Raw genomic sequence first — 23574 nt, 5'->3', positions numbered from 1 at the left:
ATCACGGAAGGCGAGACGAGCCAAAGCGACGTTTTCTGGTTCTAAGCGGATCATCAGCACAGCAGGTCAGGACGAATGGAGTTCCTCCTCTCCAACGTTCCAAAACTCCCACGCACACAAACGCCTCCGGTAACGTTAATAGAGATATGTATTCACCATGTAACTCCTCTGGGGCCCCCGGTATTGCACGGAGCAATATCAGTCGGGGTGCAGTGGCTCTCACTGGGCCACAGAGTGGGACGGTCAGATCACGTGTTCGAGGCATCGACAAACCGGCGGCTCTGCAGGGCCGCCGACTGAGCGACCGACACACGGCACCTCCCCGCGGACACCCGGCACCCGGACAACAGCCGCCTCACGAGCACATCTTGGCACGGCACCCACACGACGACAGAGAGCATAAAACTGCCCATCAATAATCATACCGCGGCCCCGCGACAGAACTGAGCAGACGTGGCGGATTCCGCGCAGAAAACGGAAAGACAGTATCCGACACGCTACACAGGCTGCGTTTCGTGACAACTGATTATGTGACAAACAGCATCACTGAAACCCAGCGATACCCACGGGTCCACCACCTATCACACACGGACAGAGCGCGACAAACAAGGCGGCAATAATAAGTCGGTGTGACACATGTTCCACAAAATTGAAATGAAGGGTCAGTAAAGCAGTAACAAGAAAAGAAGAAAGATTCTAATTAAAGCACCCTATTGAAGCACGTGAAAGTCGTAATGTCTTGAACAACGCCGCTAGTATCCGCAACACTCCCTCTCCAAAACAGAATCGGACACTTCATTCGCGCAAACACACATCAGCATCTGCCACAGCTGAAATTCCAAAATATATCACCCGAACATCGGCTAAACAGTTCAACGTGGATAATTATTCCTCTGCATTTTTCACATCCTACCAGACTCCACTATCAGGCTCCTACGTCTTTGTTGTCGACCATTGAATACCACACGGCCTCGCACAGGTGTGCACGAAGTCGTTAACATTCGTCTCTAGGTGGACACATGTGGACTACCTGGCACGTGCCTTGCTACACAGAACTCCCGGGAAACCGACCATATTGGTCCTAACAGGGGCGATGACGCGACTCACGAGTCTTGGTTCATGAGTCGCGAGTCATGGTGTGAGTCGCTGCGCACCGGTGTACAAAAATAGGTATGAACGGCGCGCATGGAAGACAGCCTCTCTGTAGTCGAGTTCGGGAATAAACTCAGTTACTAGCCTAACTGCGTCTGTAGTCTACATTGCACTAGTGACACATTCAGCAAGTGGCGCTGTGGGGTGACGTGGTCCCCAGGGACACGGGAGGGCGGGGCGCAATGTTGGCTGGGGGAGGGGGCGCAATGTTCGCTAAGGGGTGGGGGGTGGGGTGGCAAGGGTACGGCCAAACATGGGTCATGGTCTTATATGAAAAGGGGTGTAATTATAGGACCAAATTAATAAACGTCGCATATCACTGTGACCTGCCTTTGGAATGCAGCTGCACACCGGCTCGAAAAGGACAGAAATGTAAACCTCTTTGACAGTCTCGAAGTAAGCTATTAAACCCTGTCCGATGGCGAAGAAAATGACATAGTGATGTGAAAGAAAAGCGGGTTGATAAGTACCACGAAATGCATACCTAACATTACACCCGACCCGTTCCAGAGAACAAAGCGCATAGCATGCGCCCTTCACCGTGTTTATATAGATTTTTATCAAATTAAAGCACTTGTCGTCAGTCACAAGTGCTTTTTGGCCGCATTCGTTCCCATTGTCACATTTAAGGTCGTTGACTAGAGCCGTGCAACGACGCTCGTACGCCACTAGCCGCCCGTCTGTCCCTCTGAGCCCCGCGCTACCACCAAACTACTATGAGCAGGGAGGGGCGGCTCGGATCGCTCCTCAGCCGACCGGCGAATGCCCAGTGTCAGAGCCCAGGTCTGGTCTCCTCACCATGGAGCTCCAACTCACCTCTGGCTGCGCTCCAGACAGACCCAGTCCCGGCGGAGGCCGGAGCGCCGCCACCGCGCGGTGTCAGCCGTCTCACAATCCGGTGGCGCTGGCGGCCGTGGTCCGCTCGTGGTGGTGGTGCCCCAGATTGTCCGTCTCGTACTCCCGGACGATGTACCACACGGGCACCACGACCAGCACGAGCAGCGCCAGCGCCAGCAGGCACAGCCAGTGGACGCCGCAGTCGGCGCCCGAGCACGAGCACACGCCGCCCTGGCGCGGCGCGCCGGCCACCCAGGCCGAGCCGGCGCCGACGTCGGCCGCCAGCGGGCCGCCCGTCAGCACGCCGTCGGCGCGCAGCTCGTCCGCCTTGGCGCGCACGGCCGTCAGCTCGCGGTCCACGTTCTTGAGCAGCTTGTGTCCCTCGCGGACGCCGTCTCCGAACGGGCGCACCTCGGTGCTGGCCGCCGAGCCGCGGCTGTCGGCCGAGCCGGGCGACAGCCGGCCGGACGTCTCCGGGCCGCCGCCGCCGCCGCTGTCCGCCGGCTCCAGACACACCAGCTGCTCGGTGGGCGGACCCTCCGTCAGCACAGAGTTCGGCAACACCGGGATCTTGATGAAGCGGCGCGCGCACAGCTCCTTCTCAGAGTACAGCTGGTTGGCCCGCTTCAGCTCCGCGATCTGGGGGACGGCAGCTCGGTCAGGGCTAATCGGGGAGAGAAAACTCGATCAATGATTGCACTGAGGAACATCTTACACAGTAGGGGCGGCGAGCAAACCGACCGAACGGATGGAACAAGCCATGAGCCACTGGCTGACTGACAATGAATTGTTCATGGAATACAGCAACAAGCACCCCTCTCCATTTCTACCCCCTTAGTACCTTCCCCCGAAGCTCACCCCCTGCCTGCTCGCCTTCCGCCACTCACCGGCACGCTGTACCGCAGCGAGATGGTCTGCAGTGTGTCCCGGTCGGAGACGTCGTGTGTGACGTACTGCGTCCGCTCGCTGCCGGTCGCCGAGGCCGCCGGCGCCGCCATCGAGGAGAGCGCCGCGCCGCTGGCCCGCGAGCGCAGCTCGAACTGCGTGTCCTCCACCAGCTCGTCATCGGCCGTGTCGACCGGCAGCGACGAGAAGTGGAACGTCTGACCGTTGGAGTCCCGTGTAGACTCAGCGCTGTACGCAGAGTACTCAGACCTCCTGTCGGTGGATTGGATGGAACAGAGGTTACAAAACTGTATGGGGCATGGCAATGAGATGAGGGTTAGAGCACAGTACACAGTGCTCGGACCCCATCTGCAGAAAGATTTGGAAGATTAATGGGTTATGGTGTTGCTCACAGAGAAATTTGGCATTGTCAAAGGATGGGGTAGTGAGGGTTACAATTGCCACAATGCACTCACAACGGCACCAGGAACAGGGGCAAGACAATGCAGCTATCTGCGCATTTGGTAGGTATGGAATATGGATGGAAATGTTAACATGGTTGTTTGTTTGTTTGTTGGGGGTTAGGGGCGCGCCGACTGCGAGGTCATTCTGGGCCCACGTTAACATGGTTTCCTGGTCTAAAAGGCTACAGTTCTCAAGCACATATCATCACTAATGCTACCAATGTTAAGTTAATATAAATGTCACTCAAAGTCAAGGAGAAACAGATTCAGACTAGGACAAATGCAGATTATTAAATTGATTCAGGATTTCAATTTGGATTTGGTAGGCAGGCACTGTAACACAGCATTGAGCTATTCCTCGGCACAGCACATACCTCAATGGAGACCCAAGCCGTGAATATCCAGATTTGTTCTTGAACATTTTTAAGCAAGAAAATATTAAATCCCATGCAGGGGTCCCATATGGTTTTGGCCTGTTACTTCACAAAGATCAGCCTTACTGTTAACACCAATTATTGGCCTGAGCTGCAACGGTGAATTCTGTTCGGAAAATGCATATCAAATAAATCAAGCATGAGCCAGTCCCCAAGGTGACCACACAAACACTTCCTGGCCTAAAACTGATCTACTTTCCGCTATTAACTCCATAAAGCGAGCGCAAATTGAAATAGGCCAAGGCCAGGGCCAGTCACGGGACGACGGTGAAAACAGGGCGCCTGGGGCGATTTGATCAAGGTTCGTGAAATTCACACGTGACATTTGGCATGTAGAAGGGCCACGGGAGGGGGAGAAGTTCCAAATGTCACGTGACTAATATGCCCTCCGGCGCCCTGTTTTCACCGGCGTCCCAGTCACGCAATCGGTAAAGAAAGGGAATTCACAGTTGATGAAGGAAAACGAAGCGAAGCAATTCTATAATAGCTACCAAATCACTTTTTGTTTCACCCAAAATATGACGTATGTCTAAAATATTTCTAAATTTAGAACAACTTAATTTCATTTGAACTCATGTCATAGTCATTTATGTATTATTGTTTGATTAAAAATGAAGCATATAACAAAAACAAAGACATTTGAGCAAAATATATATACATATTCTATTTTTTTGTCATTTTATTTTCCAAGCAGCTTCGTCATCAACTTTAACGATGGAATGTCTCACGATCGCCGTCTATGTCTACACATTTTCCCTTTAGCCGGCAAAATTTCAGTCTCCCTCTTTACTTTCGTCTTTGACAGGTGAGGACACATGTTAGGAGTTTTCCAATAATTACGATGGTTTTTGCTGCTTTTATTGATTTTTTCCTGAGGAAAAGTATCATTCTATTCTTTATCACTTTGAATCATTCAAAAGCCAAAATATTTGCGAGTTTGAAGGCTGCAAAGGATAACATTCCTATGATGAGGTGTTGAAACTGCCATTCGGATTCAGATTTACAGCCTTTTGCAAAATTTCAACGTGCGGTGGAACTGGTCAAACTCGTGATAGTAGGTACCTCTAGTATGTGACATGTATCATGAATGGTTGCAGTTTGGAATGATATGGTTTGGTTCGAATTGGAGCATAAATGCAACAGGCATCGTAGCTCGGAACTGGATTAGTACCTAGCTTATAACTTGCTCTGGCTTAATCATAAGTAGTTAGCTAGGTTTTCACAATGTTATTTTTTACTCTGATGGCAATATTTTTACATTAACTTTGGTGTAGGAGCTTACATTTTTTCCAATAAATTTTTGAGTACCTAGGTAATATTTTCCTACTATTATTATTTTTGGGTCGCTTTTTTGAAAACGATTGGTGCTATCACACTGCATGTTAGTTGCATGAGCCCTGCATATGATGCACACATACTGGACCATCATTCCCACCCACCCTATCCCACCCAACCATCTCTCCCCTCTCCTATCTGATTGAGCAATAATTTTGCTTGATGCTATTCCAACATGCTAGGTACTGGTTGAGATTTTCCACTTGCAGTCACCTGGATTATTGAAATATCCATTTATCCTTTCCTCTAGTACAGTAATGTATGCAAACTGATCAGTCCAGCCTCCCAATCCCCCCGCCCTTCCCCCCCATGCACACACTGGCTGACGATCGTGTCCCTACCCCCCGGCAGCCACTAGCCGAGGATGGCGCCGACCGCCGTGCAGCCCGCGCCCGAGGTGCTCCCAGAGACGGCCGCGGCGCGCGGACAGCGCTCGCAGGCCGGCATCCGCGCCATCCTGCTCGGGCCGCCCGGCTCTGGCAAGGGCACGCAGGCGCCGCTGCTCAAGGAGCGCTACGGGGTGTGCCACCTGTCCACGGGCGACATGCTGCGGGAGGAGGTGGCGTCCGGCTCCAAACTGGGACAGGAGCTCAAGGCCACCATGGACGCCGGTCAGTCAGTGGGCGACGGCGAAACTACCGCGGTAGATCGTCGGGGCATTACTGTATTCCACAACCGGACCGAATCGGTGATCTTTCAGTCGATGCGTAGCTGGCGTTCATAAATGCTACTGTCAGTGAATCTGCATGCCATACAGTGGTATGATACCACCAAATTTCATCAAAATACCTATGTCGTCTGCTGTACCGCAGCAGCTCCCTCAAACCCCAGTAACCACCATGTACTCTCGTCTCCGTCCACAGGCAAGCTGGTGAGTGACGAGCTGGTGGTGTCCCTGATCGACTCCAACCTCGACTCGGCGCCGTGCGCGCGCGGCTTCCTGCTGGACGGCTTCCCGCGCACGGTGGTGCAGGCCGAGAAGCTGGACCAGCTGCTGGAGGCGCGCCAGAAGCCGCTCGACTCGGTGGTCGAGTTCCGCATCGACGACTCGCTGCTGGTGCGCCGCATCACTGGCCGGCTCATCCACCGGGCCTCCGGCAGGAGCTACCACGAGGAGTTCGCGCCGCCCCGCGTCCCCATGACGGACGACGTGAGTACCGCCGCAGGGGAGCAGCTGGAGGGAGGCCGCGGAGATAGTCTCGGCGTTCGACGAGGGAACTTCATTCAAAGGGGGAGGTTCATTCATTCAAAGCAAATGTAAAGGAAATACGAGTATGACACGGAACATGGAAAAATGTCGCGAATTCTTTCGTGAATTTGTTTTACTTCGGCAATGGAAACAATTGACATCATTTGTATGCATCCTTTGAAATGATGTTTTCTCAGCGGTATTTCGCAGCCTCCCAGCTACCGACTACGCTGACGGTGCAGTTCGTTCATATCTGGTCTGCGGGGTGACGGGAGCGCTGTGGCAATACCGATAATTCCGGTAATACGCCGCTACCGCGAGCTGCCGTCATTGTCTCTCGTTATCGGCGGACTCTGGCCTGACGCCGGGTACGGGCGTCGGGTACGGGCGCCGTGTGCGGTCGGCTCGGCTTACCGAGGTCCCGCTGAGCTGACGGGGCGATCGCCGTCCGACCTTTGACCTCTGGTGTTCCGGGCGAGACTTGTCACCTGAGGGCGGACGCACGCGGACAGTGTTTATTTTAGTTACTCGGCCCATTCATGGACTTTATCGCTATGCGTGGTGAACTTCAGATATACGGGTTTTATGTTTTGATGTTTTAATGGTACTTTCGTCCTAAGGCATATCTGGTCATGATTTAGAATAGCTATGCTGGTTAGCTTCCTTCTTCAGTCATCTTCTGTTATCTTCGAGAACGTCAAGAGCATTCTGTCGGTGTCCCGATCCCCTCCCCGTCACTCCCACCGTGACTGCTGCGGCCCCGAGTGACCCACGACCCTCTGACTGACACTCCTGTCCGCTCGTGACAGGTCACAGGCGAGCCGCTGATGCGACGCTCTGATGACAACGCCGAGTCGTTGAAGAAGCGACTCGACTACTACCACAAACAGACCAAGCCGCTCTGCGACTACTACAGCGGCAGAGGTGGGCAGGGCCGGCGGTCGGGGTGGCCTCAAAAGCTGGGGCGGAGAGGGTAGGGCGGTGTCGTTGGAACGGTCAGACGATCCTAGCGGGCGGGGAAAAGCTTTAGTGGTGGTGATTTGGGCGGAATGGGATTGGGAATGCTGTCATATCTCCACATGTGGCATTATGTGGAGCGGATCACGGCGCGGCAGTCGGTCTCTATCGGTGCTAGAACGCAGCTGTCGGTGTACGACTGTCAGTCACAGGCCCCGTGGCGAGCAAATGTAGCTGGGGGGCGGGGGGAGAGGAGGGGGCAGGGATCGATATGTAGGTGCTGGGAATGGAGGGCATGGGATTGTGTTATAACTTATAGGAATGTCCGTCATGTAATGAATAATACACCAGCCCAGCTCGGAACTACATGCCGGCGTTAGCTGTTGCCATCAATATCACTGCACTATTTCTACGCCCTTGGGTCTTCGACACAATGTGCTGTATTATTTATTTGGGTAGGAGCCACAACTGACCGTTTGCTAACCCTGAGTCATGTTATCTATGCCTGAGTCTATCCACTGCAGATTTTTGTCACTGTTTTCTCTATTTCAGGCATCCTTGCCTCTGTGGACGCCGCCCAGAAATCGGACGTGGTCTTTGCCAATCTGACAAAGATATTCGACAGCGCGAAATGTAAGGACCTGGTGATGTTTGTATAGCCGAGGTAAATGGTGGTTCAGCGACCCTTCTCTCCCGGGTAATGTGACATGTGGATAGCTTGGGTAGCTGTCATTAGAGTAGTGCCGAGCTTCGTAACGCTGCCAGGGTCTCTTTTCGTTGTGTCTCGAGCGTCTTTATTGTCACAAACCCATCGCCAAGGCTGACTTATAGCCGACTAATTTGCTTCCAAGCCTCGGGGTAACTCAAAAGCATCAGTAAACTATCATTATGTATTCGGGGAAAAAAATGTGACGTCGAGATTGTGCCGCTTTAGACCCGAGAGGACCGTATCGCTATCTGCTACAGTAGAGTAATGTCTATTTAAGCTCGCACCTAGCCGGCTAGGCAGGGTGAAGTAGTCCGCTTGTAGATTTGTACGCAACAAGCTCTGCTTTTAGGCTTCTGGTTCCGCAGCTATACAACCTTTCGGACCAAATTAAAATAATAATATGTATCTTTAATTTAATGAATTTACATCCTCTGAATCTGCACATTGGACGTCAAATCAGGTATTCGTCACCAGCGTTTCTGCCAACCATTTTTGATTATTTCTGGGAGCACTTCTAAACCGGTATCAGTTCGTTTATGTCGCTAACGCCTCCTACCCCATTCCACCCCTGCACTAACGTATTGCCTATACCGTCTTGACTCTTGAGTCGACAGTCACGTTTTGTCCTCACTCGCGAGTGTAATTTGGTCCTTGGCTCACGAGCTCACTGCTTAGGCTAGCCCGGTAGAGTGCTGCAATGACAGCTTCCAGCATATTATTAACCCCAGCCATGTATACGGCTTTATTTGCTCGCTTTTGTGATAGCAGTCGCTAGCAGAGAAAGCTAGTAAAATGTATCTACTTTTGCCCGCTAGTGCCAACGGCCGCCTTCTTCAAGCCTGCCACTAACCTATTTACTGCTTCCCTGTATATTTTACAGTTCATATCAGACGTGTAATGATAATATATTGCGATGTCTTTCTTGCCTTTTCAACGCCACTTCGACAATGATACAACGTCGTCCGTTGTTTCTGAACCTACCTTTCTGTCCATTCAGTAACGTTATGATCTGTTGTTTGTTCCGTGCGGTAGCGCTCTGCCCGGCCCCTCTGACTCCCTGTCTCCGTTGCAGCGTTCGCCGCTCGTCTGTAGCGTGCCTGCTGTGTGAGGGCCGCGGCGCCGGCGGCTCCCGCTCCCAAGGAGCGTCTCCTGCCCGCTGCCGGAGGGGCCCTGTGACCCGACCTGACCCGGCCGGGGTCAGCGACCGGCGACTGGCGGTCGGCGCCGACTGCGACCAGCAGCATAATGCGTCCGGGGCAATAGACGACTGAGATACCTGCCGCAATGTGTTTGGCCTTATTCGGTTGTGTTCTTTTATATTGGGCTGGCTGAGTACAACGACAGTATTTTCTGGGAGACTGCGGAGTAGATGGGAATCATGAATACAAATATCGCACAACACTTCTCTTGGCTAGTTGTAGAAGGGAGACTGGAAACATGTACGATTCCAAACAATGACATCAAGTATGTGTAGAACATGGATGGATTGGTGACCTATTTGCAGTCACAAATCACACAGACGTCTGCCGAGGAGATATGAATAAGGCAATCTCGAATGACGCATCCTTGAGTTGATTTGTGATGGCCGCTTGTGGCCAGGCAGCATCGTTGCAACGGCGCTGTTTCAAACTATGAACCTATCTATTCAGACTGATCCGAGCACCTTTTTCCGCAGGCCACTAATGCAGATCAAGGCCCTATATACCGCAGATCAATCGCACGGGCACAGTTCCTGTTTCCCCAGCACTCAGCACATATCCTGGTGACGGAAATTGAAGAAAAAGTTTTGCCGCATGAAGGAGTTTCAGGCTGCCAAACGAGAGGAAAAGCGGCGATCGTGGCGTGCCTGCGTCGATATGCGTCAGTCACCGAGCGCGTTGTCAGTCGAGGTCCGTGGGCGGAGAGGTGCGGTCTGCGTGTGCTGTCGTCCGTGCTTTGTGGAAAAGTGCCGACATATGCGTGTTAGATTGTGAATTTCAATTTGGCGCTAATTTTGGAAGAAAACAAGGTTGCATTTGTATTGTGACCAAATCGTTATTGTGCTCTGGGCGACGTAAGAAGGTTATCGTGGTGGAGGATGAAGCTTAGCATGAGCAAGACAAGTTCTTCAATATTCAAGAATGCTCAAGAGACATGCAGACAGGCTTCATCTGTCATATAGTTTTCTTTATAAGGAAAGCTTTTATCATATTTTCCCCTCACACTTAGGTGATTTGGCAGGTTATAGCTGCCATTAGAACAGCTGAAAACAATCATGGCATCGGAGGCTAGTGTGAATCAGAAGAAACCAACTCCAATGTTCAGGAGCTTGATATCATCTCTTAGATATGAACACTTAACTGCAGGCATGGCAGGTGGCATTGCATCTACTCTGATTCTGCACCCTCTAGATCTCATCAAAATCAGATTTGCAGGTATGGATGGTGTACGGAATGATTTTCATTGAAAATATTGCTTTTTGACACTTAAGTAAAAAATATGATGCATTAATTTGCAGCGATTGTAGTCATACCCACTGCCTAAACTTGATTCTGAACTGCTGGAGATTTAATGAATTGTTTCTCCTGGGGCTGGAGCCTGTAATCTGTACATGCCTTATGCATATATTACTGAGTAGGTACCTAATAATGAACATATGTGGACAAAATGCTATAAAAATAAATCAAAATGTCGCTAAATATAGTTGAAACTTGATCACCTTTTGTCATCCCTGACTAGATTTGAGTTGCTATAACAAGGTGTCCAGATCACTGGCAGATGATTGAATTATCCCCACTATTTAGCAGTGTTTATTTTGACATTGATTCCGTACTGCAGTGGATGACGGCGTGATCCGCTCCCGGCCACACTACAATGGCATGCTGAACGCGTTCGGGACCATCTTCAGCACAGAGGGGGTCCGCGGTCTCTACCGAGGAGTCACACCCAACGTGTGGGGCGCCGGCTCCGCCTGGGGGCTCTACTTCCTGTTGTAAGTATCCATCACAGTTTATTCGGCCATTATTAGAGGCCATCAGTGTTTTTGCTTATGTCGTTCAATCATGCTAGATATACATATGTTTGGAAATTAAGTTCTGTAAACGTATCGTAAACATATCGTTATTTTTGAAGATGCATAGACGCTATTTATTTGTGGACATTCAATGCTTGTTCCGTGTGAAGCGCGATTGCTGACCTGTGTCCGCTGTCGTGCCGCCAGCTACGGGTCCATCAAGTCGTACATGCAGGACGGCGACTCACAGAGGGACCTGGGCGCCGCGCGGCACATGCTGGCCGCCTCGGAGGCTGGTGTGCTCACCCTGGTGGTCACGAACCCCATCTGGGTGGTCAAAACCAGGTGAGACAGCAGCGCGGTGAGTTGCCGCCGCACCGCTCTGCTTATCTCCCCCTGTCACTCTGACCCTTCCCGCGGCGGTTCGCGTACCTTGCGTGCGCTGTCCGTTGAAGATGCAAGCGAGCGTATGATGGCCAGATTGCCGGATTCGTTTTACCAAAAAGTAACCGGTCTAGCGCAATAAATGACAACGGGATATCGTAGTGGTTAGACCGGCTGCTTCATTTCGAGATTTGAGCTTGATTGGTGGACAATGTGCTTTGGGTTATCGCCGTTCAAAAGTTTGCGCAAGCTTTCGTGAGTTGTTTGGCTCGTAATATGGAATGCAAGCGAAGATTTGTACCCAACAACTACCTACGTGTTTGTAACAGTTTAATTTATTGATATTTCTTTCCCAAATTATATTTTGCATTAGAATATCACAAAGTTTTCCGGTGCGGTACGTGACTGAGCCCCCTCCCTCCCTCCTGCTCTCCGTGCAGACTCTGCCTTCAGTACACCTCGGACGTGTCCAACCTGCCCGAGAGTAAAAAGTACGGCGGCATGATCGACGCGTTCCGCAAAACGTACCAGTACGAGGGCGTGCGCGGTCTGTACAAGGTGAGTGGGTAACGACCGGGGGTGGTCGGCAGCCTGCCTGTCCCGGGGACCCCCTGTCCCGCTCCCACATCCCACGTACCCCCACTGCGCAGCCGGACAGGACGGGGACTTCCCTCTGGAGCTGAGCTGACAGCCACCAGGGCCGCCGCCGGAGATAAGATTTTCCGCCACTGAGGAAGGAAAGAGTCTAGACCGAGGGAGAAAGGGGAGGCTGAGAGAACTCGGAGACGAAAACTCAGAGGAGGAATAGTTTCAGAGTCAGTTTCCGAACTGGAAGGTAGAGGCGGGAGGGCACGGGCCGCTGGCCGCTGGACAGGTTATTCATTTCCCGAGTTACCCCTGCCCCCCCCCCCCCCCCTCAGCGTCATGTGTGGCCGTGTGCTGACGTCAGACCGTTCCGAGACTGTATTGATCGACCCCAGCCCGAGGTCCGGCCGGCTGCCAGGCACGCCTTTCGGCACGGGGTGACGGGGTTCTTATGGAATCGATTCGTCTCATTGCAGCGTTGTTTTGTTTGTAGTCGGGCGTTGTAGGGCTTTCTGTGGAAGAATGTTTTATTGGCTCTGAGAACTGAGAAGTGGACGGGTGTTGTGTTTTGACGATTAATAGTTTCGGCTGCTTCATTCTTGCGGTGCTGAAAATGTCGGTATATCCCGGGACGGTTTTAACTGCTGACTCGTTCTGAATTATTAACTTCCTGATGGCATAGCACAGGGACGTCACAAAATACCTCATTCCATCGTATTTAATTGGAAAGGCTTTCGCAGTGAGTCATGAGCAAGGCCCTAAAACATAAACAAGGTCATGAGAGATAAAATATGTAAAATATAAATCCGAGAGTCATGTGCTATTCCCAATTGCAAAGCCCCACAGGGCTGATGCTAAAAACTTATTCCGTGATCACGTCGTGGAGCTTAATATACCGGGATCAGTGAATTCAAATGTGCAATGACTAATGAGAGAGGACGTACGGGGCATTGGCTCGACGCGATAACCAAACGGGTGCTGTGTTTTGCCTAACGCCGCTTAAAGGGACTATCCCACCTTTAACATGGGGTTTGAGTTGAGATAGCCAAGTTTGCGGCGAGGTTCAGAAACCACTATCTATCTAGGTTGCAACCCCCGCGGCCTCTTGGTGTTGAAGAAATTCGTTCCCTTCATTTGAAAATGGGCCTTGTACAAAGCCCTATCTTCAACATGGAGCGACCGTTAGTGTGACGTCACCTCGTTTGGTCAATTGGTCATTCTGATTTAAATGGGTTTGTTCGTTGAAAAATCGCTTAAAACTGGTAAATGTCAAGTTTACGTCCTAAGCACATTTCAATGATATTTCTTTCATAATCTTACATATTTTGACATGCTGAATCCAAAAATCATACTTACATGTCTCGCAAGAACAAAATTATCACCAATACACTAAGCAATTACACCTTCCCACAACACACGATCAAAACAAATCGAGAGGAAATTGAAAGTGTCCAGCGTTGCCATTTGTGAAAAATATTTTGTCTTTTTTTAATGTCGAGAAATAAAAACATTCAATATATTATAAAAATAGATAGGAAATATGTAAAAAATATTTATTTAAAAAGAAATATTATTATTAGAAATAGAATAGCAAAACAACAAAGGGGAAATGTTGGGAACCGGGGTTATTGGGTGGGGAGGGTTAGAAAAACAGGGAAATGTTGGGGATCGGGGTTCATGGGTGGGGGAGAGAAAAAATGAAAATGACGTCATAGGGAAATGTCGGGAACCGGGGTTTGTGGGGAGGGGATGGAGAAAAATACGATAAGAATGGTTACAATATTTGGGAAATTTTAGGAATCGGGGTTCTTGCCTCAAATCTAATTGTTACCTAACCTAACCTTACCTGACTTGACCTAACCTAACCTAACCTAACCTAACCTAACCTAACCTAACCTAACCTAACCTAACCTAACCTAACCTAACCTAACCTACTGATTTTTGCCTACCGGGGATAAGGAAAAAGTTGCTTGCAGGAATAGATTGCAGGCAAGAGTAAATCAAATATTTTTAGGTTAAGTGGTCATGCATCAGGCTTCAGGCCTTCGGCCTGAAGCCAGATACATAACCACTTAACCTAAAAATATTTGATTTACTCTTGCCTGTAATCTCTCCTAAGGCATTGCCTTCGGCACTGCGCTGCTTCGCCGCGAGAAATATTATGACGTCATTATTCACAGTTGAATAGCAACTGTTAGATATCATTCTTGATTTTGGCCAACTTTGCACAAGTAATCGCCCCCCAGTTCTCAGGATTTTCCTTTCCTCCCCCCCCAGCCAATAACCCCGGTTCCCAACATTTCCCCTTTGTTGTTTTGCTATTCTATTTCTAATAATAATATTTCTTTTTAAATAAATATTTTTTACATATTTCCTATTTATTTTTATAATATATTGAATGTTTTTATTTCTCGACATTAAAAAAGGACAAAATATTTTTCACAAATGGCAAGGCTGGACACTTTCAATTTCCTCTCGATTTGTTTTGATCGTGTGTTGTGGGAAGGTGTAATTGCTTAGTGTATTGGTGATAATTTTGTTCTTGCGAGACATGTAAGTATGATTTTTGGATTCAGCACGTCAAAATACGTAGGAATGTGAAACAATTATCATTGATATGTGCTTAGGACGTAAACTTGACATATACCTTAAAACTTGGTCTGAACTTTAATGTGGTGCCTACAGAGTAAAAAGAATCAGCTTTATGACAGTAATGTGGCCTGGGGAAGGAGGTAATTTTGGGCTGTGACGTCACATATTTGAAAGTTTGTGTTTGGAATATGGGAAGCCTAAGATGTTTAATGAAAAATAAATGCCAGAACCGTGTTCCTGGTCATCCAATCTATAAAGTCGGGCACAATTTAACTGGTTTTAACAACATTTTAGAAGGTGGGATAGTCCCTTTAAAGGGACCCTCCCACCTTAACATTAGATTTGAGTTGAGATAGCCAAAATGGGGTCCCTGGCTCACAATTACCGGTTTCGGCACTCACAACATCGAGAAATGCCTTAAATCGGAAATATTGAATTTCAAAATTGCAGCATTTTGATTCAGAGGGGCTAATGCTTAGGAATACCCCTCTGAATGTGTGACGTCAGCGCAGATATCTAACGATTTTTAAATGTTTGACTAAAACGTTTTGTAGCACGCGGTGGTATATGCTATTTGCGCGCAACATCTGCCGCAAACGCCGCACTTCTAAAATAAAGTCGCTAGAAACAGCGGAGATCCCAAAAAAGTAAACAAAAGTAAAAGTCTAATATCTTGAAAACCGGTGAATACTTTTCGGTGAAATTTGGTAGACATTCGTTTTCGCTCTTTCTGAACCGAGCGACATCACTTTCATGCCAATTCATAAACTTTTTTGAAGGTGGGGAGGGTCCCTTTAAGTCAGGTTAAGTTTGAGCCCGGCGACGGCAGTGTGTGCTTCAAGCTCCCGTTCTGCACCAATGCCTTATTTCGAAGTGAAAGCACTGCTTATAACACTGGTCAGTTCACTGTGTGAGTGTTGCCTGCGTCTGTTCCAGCTGTACCGCTGCTAACCTATCCACCAGTGACCTCCATCATACCAGTAACCTTGTGGGGTACGGCCCTGACTGGCAGCGGCTGCGCTGCGCGAGACCATACGACCAATGAGTCCCGCTCATTAATGTCATCATCTTACCCCGCTCACTTCCTTGCAGAGAGAGGGGGAGGGGTGCATCTCAGGGCCGAATGACCATGGCATCCGCTATTCTCACTTTCACGTTTCTCTGCCTATGCTTACAATTTTTCAGGAACGAGTACATCGTGTATGTTGCGTTCCGATTTGTATACGATTTTTCACGTTCGCTGTTTTTTCAGGGTTTCATCCCGGGCGTGTGGGGCGTGTCGCACGGAGCGCTGCAGTTCATGGTGTATGAACAGATGAAGACGGCCTACAACGTGCGCAGGGGACAGGCGATCGACGCCAAACTGGTGAGTGACCGTCGATCGGGCGCGATGTCTGATCCCAAAGAGATCACGCTGATGTGAACGATGCCTGTGGGTTAGAGAGGTATTGACTGTGCGCTCGGATTTTTGTTGGCTCTTTGTCGAAGTCTGCATGGGTGACTGATGTTTGACTCGAATGGAAAATAGAGCAATTATTGCTGTGTGATAGACGTTAAAGGTTAACGTGATTCCGCCCAAATGTGTTTGATTGCTATGCCCTGGTTGAAAAGCATCCCTAATGGTTCGCACACCGTCCAAAGTATTTGTTTGATGTCAGTATAGTACAGCATACACCGGCGTCTGAACACTGGTCGTTTGTTCAGCTCCAAGCACACGCCCCCATAAACAGCTGTATCGGCGAGAGCGGGCCGGGGCTGGCCGGAGGCGGGGCCGTGACGTCACAGGGGTGTATCGAGGTCAGACGTGTGTGTCCATGTCCATCGATCGGAGACGACAGGAGCGCTGGGTCTTATCTACTCTGGATACGGTGCTTTTCGGTCCAGCGTCATGGCATACTGTTCCACTTGCACCTGTCAAGTTGAACCGTGGTTATATAACTTCACTTTTAAGTTCATCGACTACAGTCATGCAGTGGTAGGGTTCTAGAACTTACAGAGTCGGTCATCCGAGTTTATTTATACAGCGGACCAGCAACCCCGGGCTGAACATTAACACCGGGGTGGATTGTCCAGCGTTAGTTTCAGGGAGCGGTGGTCCCGGCCGTCTTCTGCAATGCTGAGCTGAGAGTACTCTGAAGGCGCGCACTGGCACACGGCGGCCCCGGCTCCATACCGCCCTTGTATGAAGGTCATCAGCTGAGGCCCGGGTGACCCTCTGGTCTTTTCAGTCATTCCACGCTACGTCGCCAGTGTTACGAACGTCAAAGGAAAATGCTCGAAGGACTCCTTGGCATTGAGCGGAATTGTTCACGGCGGTAACTTTCCACTCGTTGCAAGGACCGCACCAGGCCAAGTGCTCGATATTGTCGGTGGTTATTGTTGGTTATGGCCGGTTAGTCCAGATCGCGTGATACCTCCATTTGGTCACCTCAGCCTTACATTGATCTCCCCTCTGTCTATCCCCGAGTTCCCGTCATAACCGCTGGGTAGACGCGGCGCGAGCCCGGTGTCCGGTCTGGTTTGAACCGGAGTGATCTGGTATTTCAGGGGGCGGGGCGGCCGCCTGTTTTTGTGACGACACGCTGACGCCGGGTCCGGGCCGGGAGCGATGGGAGGTTGATGCTCCCGAAGGGAGGGGAAGGAGGGAGACTGGGCTCTTGGTAACAGCGGGAGCGACGCCTCTGCCTGGGGAGAGAGAGAGAGGGGATGCGGTAAAATGCGGGGAGCGGAGGCATGGCGCATATGATTTAAATCGTTTGCGTAGAAATGGGCATAGGCCAATTAATTGGATATGGATCGATATCAGTAGCCCCGAAAGAAATGCCTCATGAGCGCATTTTAATTACAAGGCGTGGAGGTGGGTTTCTGTTTCATCTAATAAAATTCCTCCTTCATGATAAGAAATGACAAACGGGCTTCATAACAAATATTTTCCGCCCATCATATTAGCTTCTGATCCACCGAATGAGCACATTCCCCGGCCGTTCCGTCCCTTTCTAATGTGGGTCACGCACTCTGCGGCGCAGTTCCCTGTCTGGTGACGTCGCGTGCCGTGAGAGGGGCTCTCCAAGGCCGCAGCGCCGCCGACCAGCCAGGCCCGGCGCGTGGCGCCGCCCGCATAGTAACATACCTGACCGGCTGCTGCGTAGTGCGCGGAGAAGCTCTGGAACTGACCGTTCTGGAGTGGGATTATCAGATGCAATACAGGCGATCGTTTGGTCAGGAGCGTGGATTCTGGATACCGCGGCTTTAGTTAATTGACCGATACTCAATGGATTTTGTGTGGAGGAATGATTATCTAGAAAACTCTGGATCATGACATTGCAGCTTTAGTAGAACCAACTGTAGGTTTTACATTGACGCTATTCAGTGGCGAAGTGGCATGTCAGATATCTAAGATATGTATGCAGTATGCACGTCGCGATTTTCTTTCAGCGTCCTGTGGGTCCCACTGCGGGCTCGGCACTGCGCCTTGCGACCCGATCTCCTCCAGACGTCACCGTTGACCTTTCGCAGCTGCTCTGTGACGTCAGTGGGAGAGGACCGGTCAGTCAGCCGTGTTCTCTCCCCTTGTCGGTCCACCGCCGCTGGGAGGGCGTCCTGTCGTTACCGGCCTCTGGACAGGGACACACTGTGGCCGGGTTCACAGTCGGCACCTGTGGGACGGGGTTTTTGCCGCCGGCGCCGCTCCAATTGTTACCTTTTCTTCCATCTGGCTACTGTCTACCTAGTTATCGCAGCTGTGGACTGGGTGACGCGTTTCGTTTTTGTTTTATCTCGGACGGTTTGTTCTGCCTGCACTACAAGTAAGTAGGGTCCCCGTCGTAGAGCTTCCTCTTGGGTAGCCATGAATCTGACCCATGTATCCAGTCGGGGCCGGCCCATGTGGTTGACCGAATACGTGTACACCAACGCGTATGTTTACATTGTGCTGCGGGGTACGTTGGGCGCCTGTACCCTCACGTGATGTGTCTGGGTGTATGTATGTAGCCAGTGTCCCTGGGCCCGGGATCATTAACGCTGTACGGGATTCTGCTCAGTCATGGTTACTGGTCCAGGAGATATCGTTCAGTAATCTGGGGTGTAGAGACCGTGGTCATTGACTGTAGATTGTAGAATCCAGTATGAGTGGATGCTCGAGACTTTCAGATCGTCCGGACTCCGGAGCAAGATCACCTGTCCAGGATGTTTTGTTTCCTTCCGTTTTACATGTGTTATTATTCCAGAGCGAGTGACTGACTCTATGCCGCAATCTTGTGTTTGTAACCGCTCCCAATACCCATGTCTCCCTCACTCCCTCTCTAACCACGCGCTCCCCCGCTCCGTTTCAGTCGACGTTCGAGTACCTGCAGTTCGCGGCGCTGTCGAAGCTGTTGGCGGCGTTCGTCACCTACCCGTACCAGGTGGTGCGCGCCCGGCTCCAGGACCACCACGTCGAGTACGCCGGCTCCATGGACGTGATCCGGCGCATTCTGAGGTACGAGGGCGTGCGCGGCCTCTACAAGGGCCTCACGCCCTATCTGTGCCACGTGACGCCCAACATCTGCTGTGTGTTCCTCGTGTACGAACTGCTGGCCAACCGGGCGATCAGCTGACGGGCGGAGACCGGCGGCGAGGCGGGCGCGGAGACCGCCGCCCCGCCGCCGGCTCAGCCCGCAGCCGCTGAAGAGTAGATCTGTGAGGGGAGCCGGGGGAGCCGCCGCCGCGCCGTCTGTCGTCTGCCGTCGGGAGCGCGTGTGAGCCGAACGGGAACTGACTGTGATGTGCGCTCAGTGTCGGCGGCCTCTGTGAGGCGCCCGTCGGCGGTCCGGGACAGAGTGTGACGGTGTGCGCGGGCGGGCTGGGCCGATCGGTGTACGTCGGGCCGCCCGCGGCGCGCGGTTCGTCACTCAGAGACGTGTGGAATAAAGTGTCGTCTAGTGATGTGGTTGTGTCTGTGTGTGGGTGAGTGCTAACGGACGGGGACGGACGGCGGCGGCTTCCGCGGCGGTGACAAACAGGCTCGAAAAGCGTGCAAACTAACGGCTGGCTAAGGACCGTCATGGAACGGGAAGTAGGGTTAGGTCTAGGGATTAGGTAGGAAGAGGGAACACAACGGAACGCGGTTTTATTGATGGTGAGAACTATAAGTGTATTTCGTTCGAGTAGTTCGAACTCTTCATTCAAACTAAAAAGAGGCTAGCACAGGTTGCGCCCAACATTCCAGGTCCCCCTTTAGCGTAGGTTGTGAGTTTATATTCAGCTGAAGAACCGAATTCATGAACTTTTCGTGCCACGATTATTTTCGAAGCTATTGAACGAACGCTGTGATCGTTATTTTTATCATGTCATTTGTTATCGATGTATGGATTTTCTCTTCCATCATGCCGTTGTTTGCATTGTCATCAACGAGCTCGCTGATGCAACGAGCTCCCGGTTTGGTGGCGGCATGATTACGGCCAACGAATTGTTGACGCTGCTATGAATTTCGAGCCAGCAATTTGTTCAGGCTGCCAGCGACCAGACGACATAGCTTTTATTTGTCAAGATTTTGACTGTACCGGCAGAAGGCGACTTAGGTATTCTAGGTTTACGGCTGATACGTTTGGACTTTTCGATCACGTCCTTTTTCTACTGCTGTCCATCTTCACTCAGCGTCTGTGATCCGCCCTTCAAACGATGCGCTGAGTTGGCCCTAAGGGCTTGGCACCTGGCCAGCGCCTCAGGGTTCAATGCTACGGGGCCCACCGACCGACTTGGCCTCGACCGCCCCCGGCGGCTGAACCAGGAATCCGCGGCGCGGCGGCTTGGCACGCGCATTACGTAACCGGGGCGGTGACATGGGTGGACCTCTGGTCAAGGCGAACGGTCAGCATTGCCTGACAGCTAGGTGACAGGCTGACTCAACTTGTGACAAGCTGGTCGGAGTTAGTTACAGCGTCATTTCTCCTGTTTTACTTACAAGCGCGTCAGCGGAATCAGAATCGAGATAATCTTTGACTGCTTGGAAGATACACCTGGGCATCTTTTTCTCCGGGCGTTTTAGAAATGACCCGCCGAGTGTGGAGTGAACATAAAAAATACGTGCTAAGTGATGCGAAAATGAGCAGGCTGGAGTAGCGCTTCACTGTAGACTCCTCGTATCGGTCAACTGCTGTCTGTCTCTCTCCCAGTTCATGGCCAAGCCACATTCAACCATATTGAACGGGTCCCAACCGTTCGATCAGACCAGCCAGGTGTGCTCCGTGTGACGTCATCGGTCACCCGTTCGGTGACGTCACATTGTCGCCCGTCTGGCTGGGGACGGGCGGCATCCGTCCGTCCGGCGCGGCTGGGGACGGGCGGTACGGGAATAGAAGGGCCGCGTGATCCGACGACGGCCGACGGCACTGCCAGCCGGGGCTGTGACCTCCCCTCCCCCATCCCCATCGACACCGACGGACGGCTGGAGGGCGGACAGGGTCACCGCGTACCTCGCAAGGTCAGAGACCGGCGGGCACGGGCTGGCGCAACGCTGCAGGGCAGAAACGTTGTGATATCGACCAAAGGATTTTGTGAGCACGAAAGAAGTAAAAAGCCGTTGTTAGTCGAGCCGTGGTCGTAGATCGACAGCACAGTACGGTCGTTTGGCGCAAGCCAGTCCGTTTCCATGGTGTATCCGCCATCCGGTTCCGCTCTCCACTATTGGAGACCGCCTGCCTGATGACGCTATTCTGGTCTCAGGCCTCTGGAACTTTTCCGTCGCTCGTCGGACGTCGTTCCCGTCTAATAAGGTACGGTGCTCCTGCCGGGACGTTCTAATAACGCAGACGGATATAGACTGCGGCCGTCGGACTGCGGTCGGACTGCCGGAAACTCGGGAGACGTCCCTGGTCTTACGGCGACCTCCGCTCGAGCTCAAGCTTCGGCAAGGGCCGCCAGTCATCGCACTAGTGACCGAAAGCGCACTTGAGCATCTGTTCTCTGTGCTGCGTGGTCGAGAACGGTCAAAACAATCTAATCGGACTATCTACACTAACAATCTAACTATCAACAGCTCCGTACCAACAGACAACAGCGGTTCTCCGCCGTTTATTCAAACGCCTCTCTGTCTTCAATTTGAGCTGTCCCTCTATCCGCCCAATACCAGTTTCTTCCACAGCGCGTATTCGAGCCGACCCACGCAGGTTCAGCGACCTACGCACTGCGCAGCTCAGCGCGCCGGCTGATGTAACACTGTAACAGCCAGTTGTGTAATGCGCACGGCTGATGTAAATCACGTCCGTCTGCCCGGCGGAGCTCGATGGGCACAAACAAAACAGGTTTTTGGTCTGTATCGCCGAGTGGAATGGGAGAAACTGCGAAGTGCGTAGATGCCAGGGGTCGGGGACCAGAACCTAAGGTTTCATATGAAACGCCTCCCGAGCCCTCACACACGAGAGAAGTCTCGTCACAATGCCGCCCTGCATTCGACGTTTACCGTCGCAAACACTCGTTTTCCGGCCGTCGCTCGGTGTTAAGTGGCAGAGTACAATGTCGAGACGGGCGAGGTGGCTGCCAAGCTGCAGGACATTGCCTTCCGTCGACCCGTGTGACGTATGTTTTAGGGCCTTGGTGTGACGGACCTTGCCCAATGTCCGACCAACGCTGCCAGGCGGTGACGTCTGCAGGGGGGGGGGGGGGCGACATTGACCTCGGCCATTGTGGAGCCGAGGCGGGCCGCGACCTCTTAGCCATAGTGTCGGGTATAAATACTCACAGCTCCGCGTCAACAGCTCAATCGAACTTGATGTGTGCCTTTCACGTGCGACATTCTGGCGCACATGACCTGTGAGTAGGTCACTGACCTGCCCCGTGTCCCGTGTGTCCATTGCAGGGAGGAGGGCTGGCGCGGCTTCTACAAGGGCCTGGCGCCGAACCTGACTCGCGTCGTGCCGGCCACCGCCATCACGTTCGTCGTCTACGAGACCGTGAGCAGGTGGCTGAAGGCCAGAACTCAGCGGTTGAACACGCCGCCGCCCGACCCTGCGGAGGAGTAGACAAGTCCACCGTCCGCTGTCAGCATCCACTGTCAACTGGGCTGTGCCGCTTTATATGCGCGCCGACCGTCAGTCACCCATTGTCCGCTCGACTGTGCCGCGCCGGGCGCCCCTGCGCTGGGCCCTCGACTGGTCCGCAGACAACTGGCGCCCCGTGTCCCCGCACCCGGCGGCCGGGAGCAGCGACACTTCCGTGACCTAGTCTTCAACGCCAAGTCGTGTTTGTGATTTAGTTGTGTTGTTTTCGTGTTGTGCAGTCACCTGGTGACTGGGTCGCGTGTTGAATGCTCGTTTGTGTCCAGACTGGACCGGTTTGGTGCAATTGTATACTGGTACCTACTGACCGACGTTTTTCACTGGACGTGCTTTTTGTTTGTTTTGCATGTCGTTGATGCTCAAGTGTCTGATTTAGCAGGGAGGATGAACTGAATATGTTGAGCTGCTGTGCCTCCGGGGTAATGGATTTTCGTCACCCTCTAGCGTGATCCAAATCCCCCAGTTGCCTGACAACCATAGGTGGAGAATTGTGACCAGCTGGGGGTGCTCGGGCGCAGCAAATCCGCCGCCGCCTAGCGGTGACCTTGACCCGCGCCGCCCGGCCGCGGCTCCAAAGCCAAGCCGGCGTGGCCGGCGTGGAATTGGGAGAGCTCGAGCACCCCCAGTCCAGCACAATTCTCCACCCGTGCTGACAACGAACCTGCCATGTCGCGGTTCCCATCATACATTACAAACCCTCATCGCCTAATCATCACGTCTCAGGGGTCTCGTCGTATTCCACTGCCCACCCCGTTACGTACCCATCAGCTACCCTTACGAAGTCGCGACCGGTTCGACATCCAGGGACCCTCACACTTTCCCATGAATGGCCTATGGTGTGTGATTATGACCTCGTGTGCGCCCGGCATCCCGCCGTTCTCCGGCCGGCGGCTGGCGGTCTTCCAAGGCACACCCGTCCGTCAAATGATGAGGTGATAACTTGGCAGCGGTGTCCGCTCGTATTGCGCAATACAGGCTCGGCCAACAGCTCGTGTTTGGGTGACATCAGTGTTCACGAAGGAAGTT

General features: G+C 52.0%; 3 protein-coding genes across 9 annotated transcripts; 2 read left to right on the top strand and 1 right to left on the bottom strand.

The window, feature by feature from the left end:
* Positions 1-130: 130 nt before the first annotated feature.
* LOC122390088 (lysM and putative peptidoglycan-binding domain-containing protein 4-like) lies at positions 131-4070 on the bottom strand. The gene is made up of 3 exons (XM_043382750.1): positions 3713-4070; positions 2877-3147; positions 131-2628 (listed from the first exon to the last, which is right to left on the bottom strand). The coding sequence occupies exons 1-3, from the start codon at positions 3757-3759 to the stop codon at positions 2041-2043; spliced, it is 906 nt and encodes a 301-aa protein (XP_043238685.1). The 5' UTR covers positions 3760-4070; the 3' UTR covers positions 131-2040.
* A 199-nt stretch (positions 4071-4269) lies between these two features.
* LOC122390085 (adenylate kinase-like) lies at positions 4270-9363 on the top strand. Of its 6 annotated transcripts, none has more exons than XM_043382741.1 (6): positions 4270-4577; positions 5459-5718; positions 5971-6257; positions 7106-7220; positions 7806-7917; positions 9035-9363. In XM_043382741.1, exons 2-5 carry the CDS (start codon positions 5472-5474, stop codon positions 7910-7912), a joined length of 756 nt encoding a protein of 251 aa, XP_043238676.1. In that variant the 5' UTR covers positions 4270-4577; positions 5459-5471; the 3' UTR covers positions 7913-7917; positions 9035-9363. The 6 variants fall into 6 exon arrangements, with proteins under 6 accessions (XP_043238676.1, XP_043238680.1, XP_043238677.1 ...); XM_043382745.1 differs by having other exon boundaries at positions 4508-4577; positions 7806-7886; XM_043382742.1 differs by having other exon boundaries at positions 4573-4826.
* A 411-nt stretch (positions 9364-9774) lies between these two features.
* Positions 9775-23535, top strand: LOC122390084 (mitochondrial folate transporter/carrier-like). Of its 2 annotated transcripts, none has more exons than XM_043382740.1 (7): positions 9775-10376; positions 10780-10933; positions 11162-11299; positions 11779-11896; positions 15768-15881; positions 18847-18992; positions 22350-23535. In XM_043382740.1, exons 1-7 carry the CDS (start codon positions 10217-10219, stop codon positions 22510-22512), a joined length of 993 nt encoding a protein of 330 aa, XP_043238675.1. In that variant the 5' UTR covers positions 9775-10216; the 3' UTR covers positions 22513-23535. The 2 variants fall into 2 exon arrangements, with proteins under 2 accessions (XP_043238675.1, XP_043238674.1); XM_043382739.1 differs by having other exon boundaries at positions 9776-10371; positions 10775-10933.
* Positions 23536-23574: the final 39 nt, after the last annotated feature.

The sequence above is a fragment of the Amphibalanus amphitrite genome, unplaced genomic scaffold (assembly GCF_019059575.1).
Source record: "Amphibalanus amphitrite isolate SeventyFive unplaced genomic scaffold, NRLGWU_Aamphi_draft 000381F_arrow, whole genome shotgun sequence".
Classification (NCBI taxonomy): Eukaryota; Metazoa; Arthropoda; class Thecostraca; order Balanomorpha; family Balanidae; genus Amphibalanus; species Amphibalanus amphitrite.
This window is presented reverse-complemented; position numbering and strand designations above follow the sequence as displayed.

Coding starts and splice junctions, on each gene's coding strand:
- LOC122390085 (XM_043382741.1), top strand. CDS start 5,472: ATGGCGCCGACCGCCGTGCAGCCCGCGCCCGAGGTGCTCCCAGAGACG. Junction 5,719..5,970: donor CAAGGCCACCATGGACGCCG/GTCAGTCAGTGG, acceptor CTCCGTCCACAG/GCAAGCTGGTGAGTGACGAG. Junction 7,221..7,805: donor CGACTACTACAGCGGCAGAG/GTGGGCAGGGCC, acceptor TCTCTATTTCAG/GCATCCTTGCCTCTGTGGAC.
- LOC122390088 (XM_043382750.1), bottom strand. CDS start 3,759: ATGTTCAAGAACAAATCTGGATATTCACGGCTTGGGTCTCCATTGAG. Junction 3,148..3,712: donor CGGCTTGGGTCTCCATTGAG/GTATGTGCTGTG, acceptor ATCCACCGACAG/GAGGTCTGAGTACTCTGCGT. Junction 2,629..2,876: donor CGCTGCGGTACAGCGTGCCG/GTGAGTGGCGGA, acceptor GCCGTCCCCCAG/ATCGCGGAGCTGAAGCGGGC.
- LOC122390084 (XM_043382740.1), top strand. CDS start 10,217: ATGGCATCGGAGGCTAGTGTGAATCAGAAGAAACCAACTCCAATGTTC. Junction 15,882..18,846: donor AGGCGATCGACGCCAAACTG/GTGAGTGACCGT, acceptor GCTCCGTTTCAG/TCGACGTTCGAGTACCTGCA. Junction 18,993..22,349: donor GTGATCCGGCGCATTCTGAG/GTACGAGGGCGT, acceptor TGTCCATTGCAG/GGAGGAGGGCTGGCGCGGCT.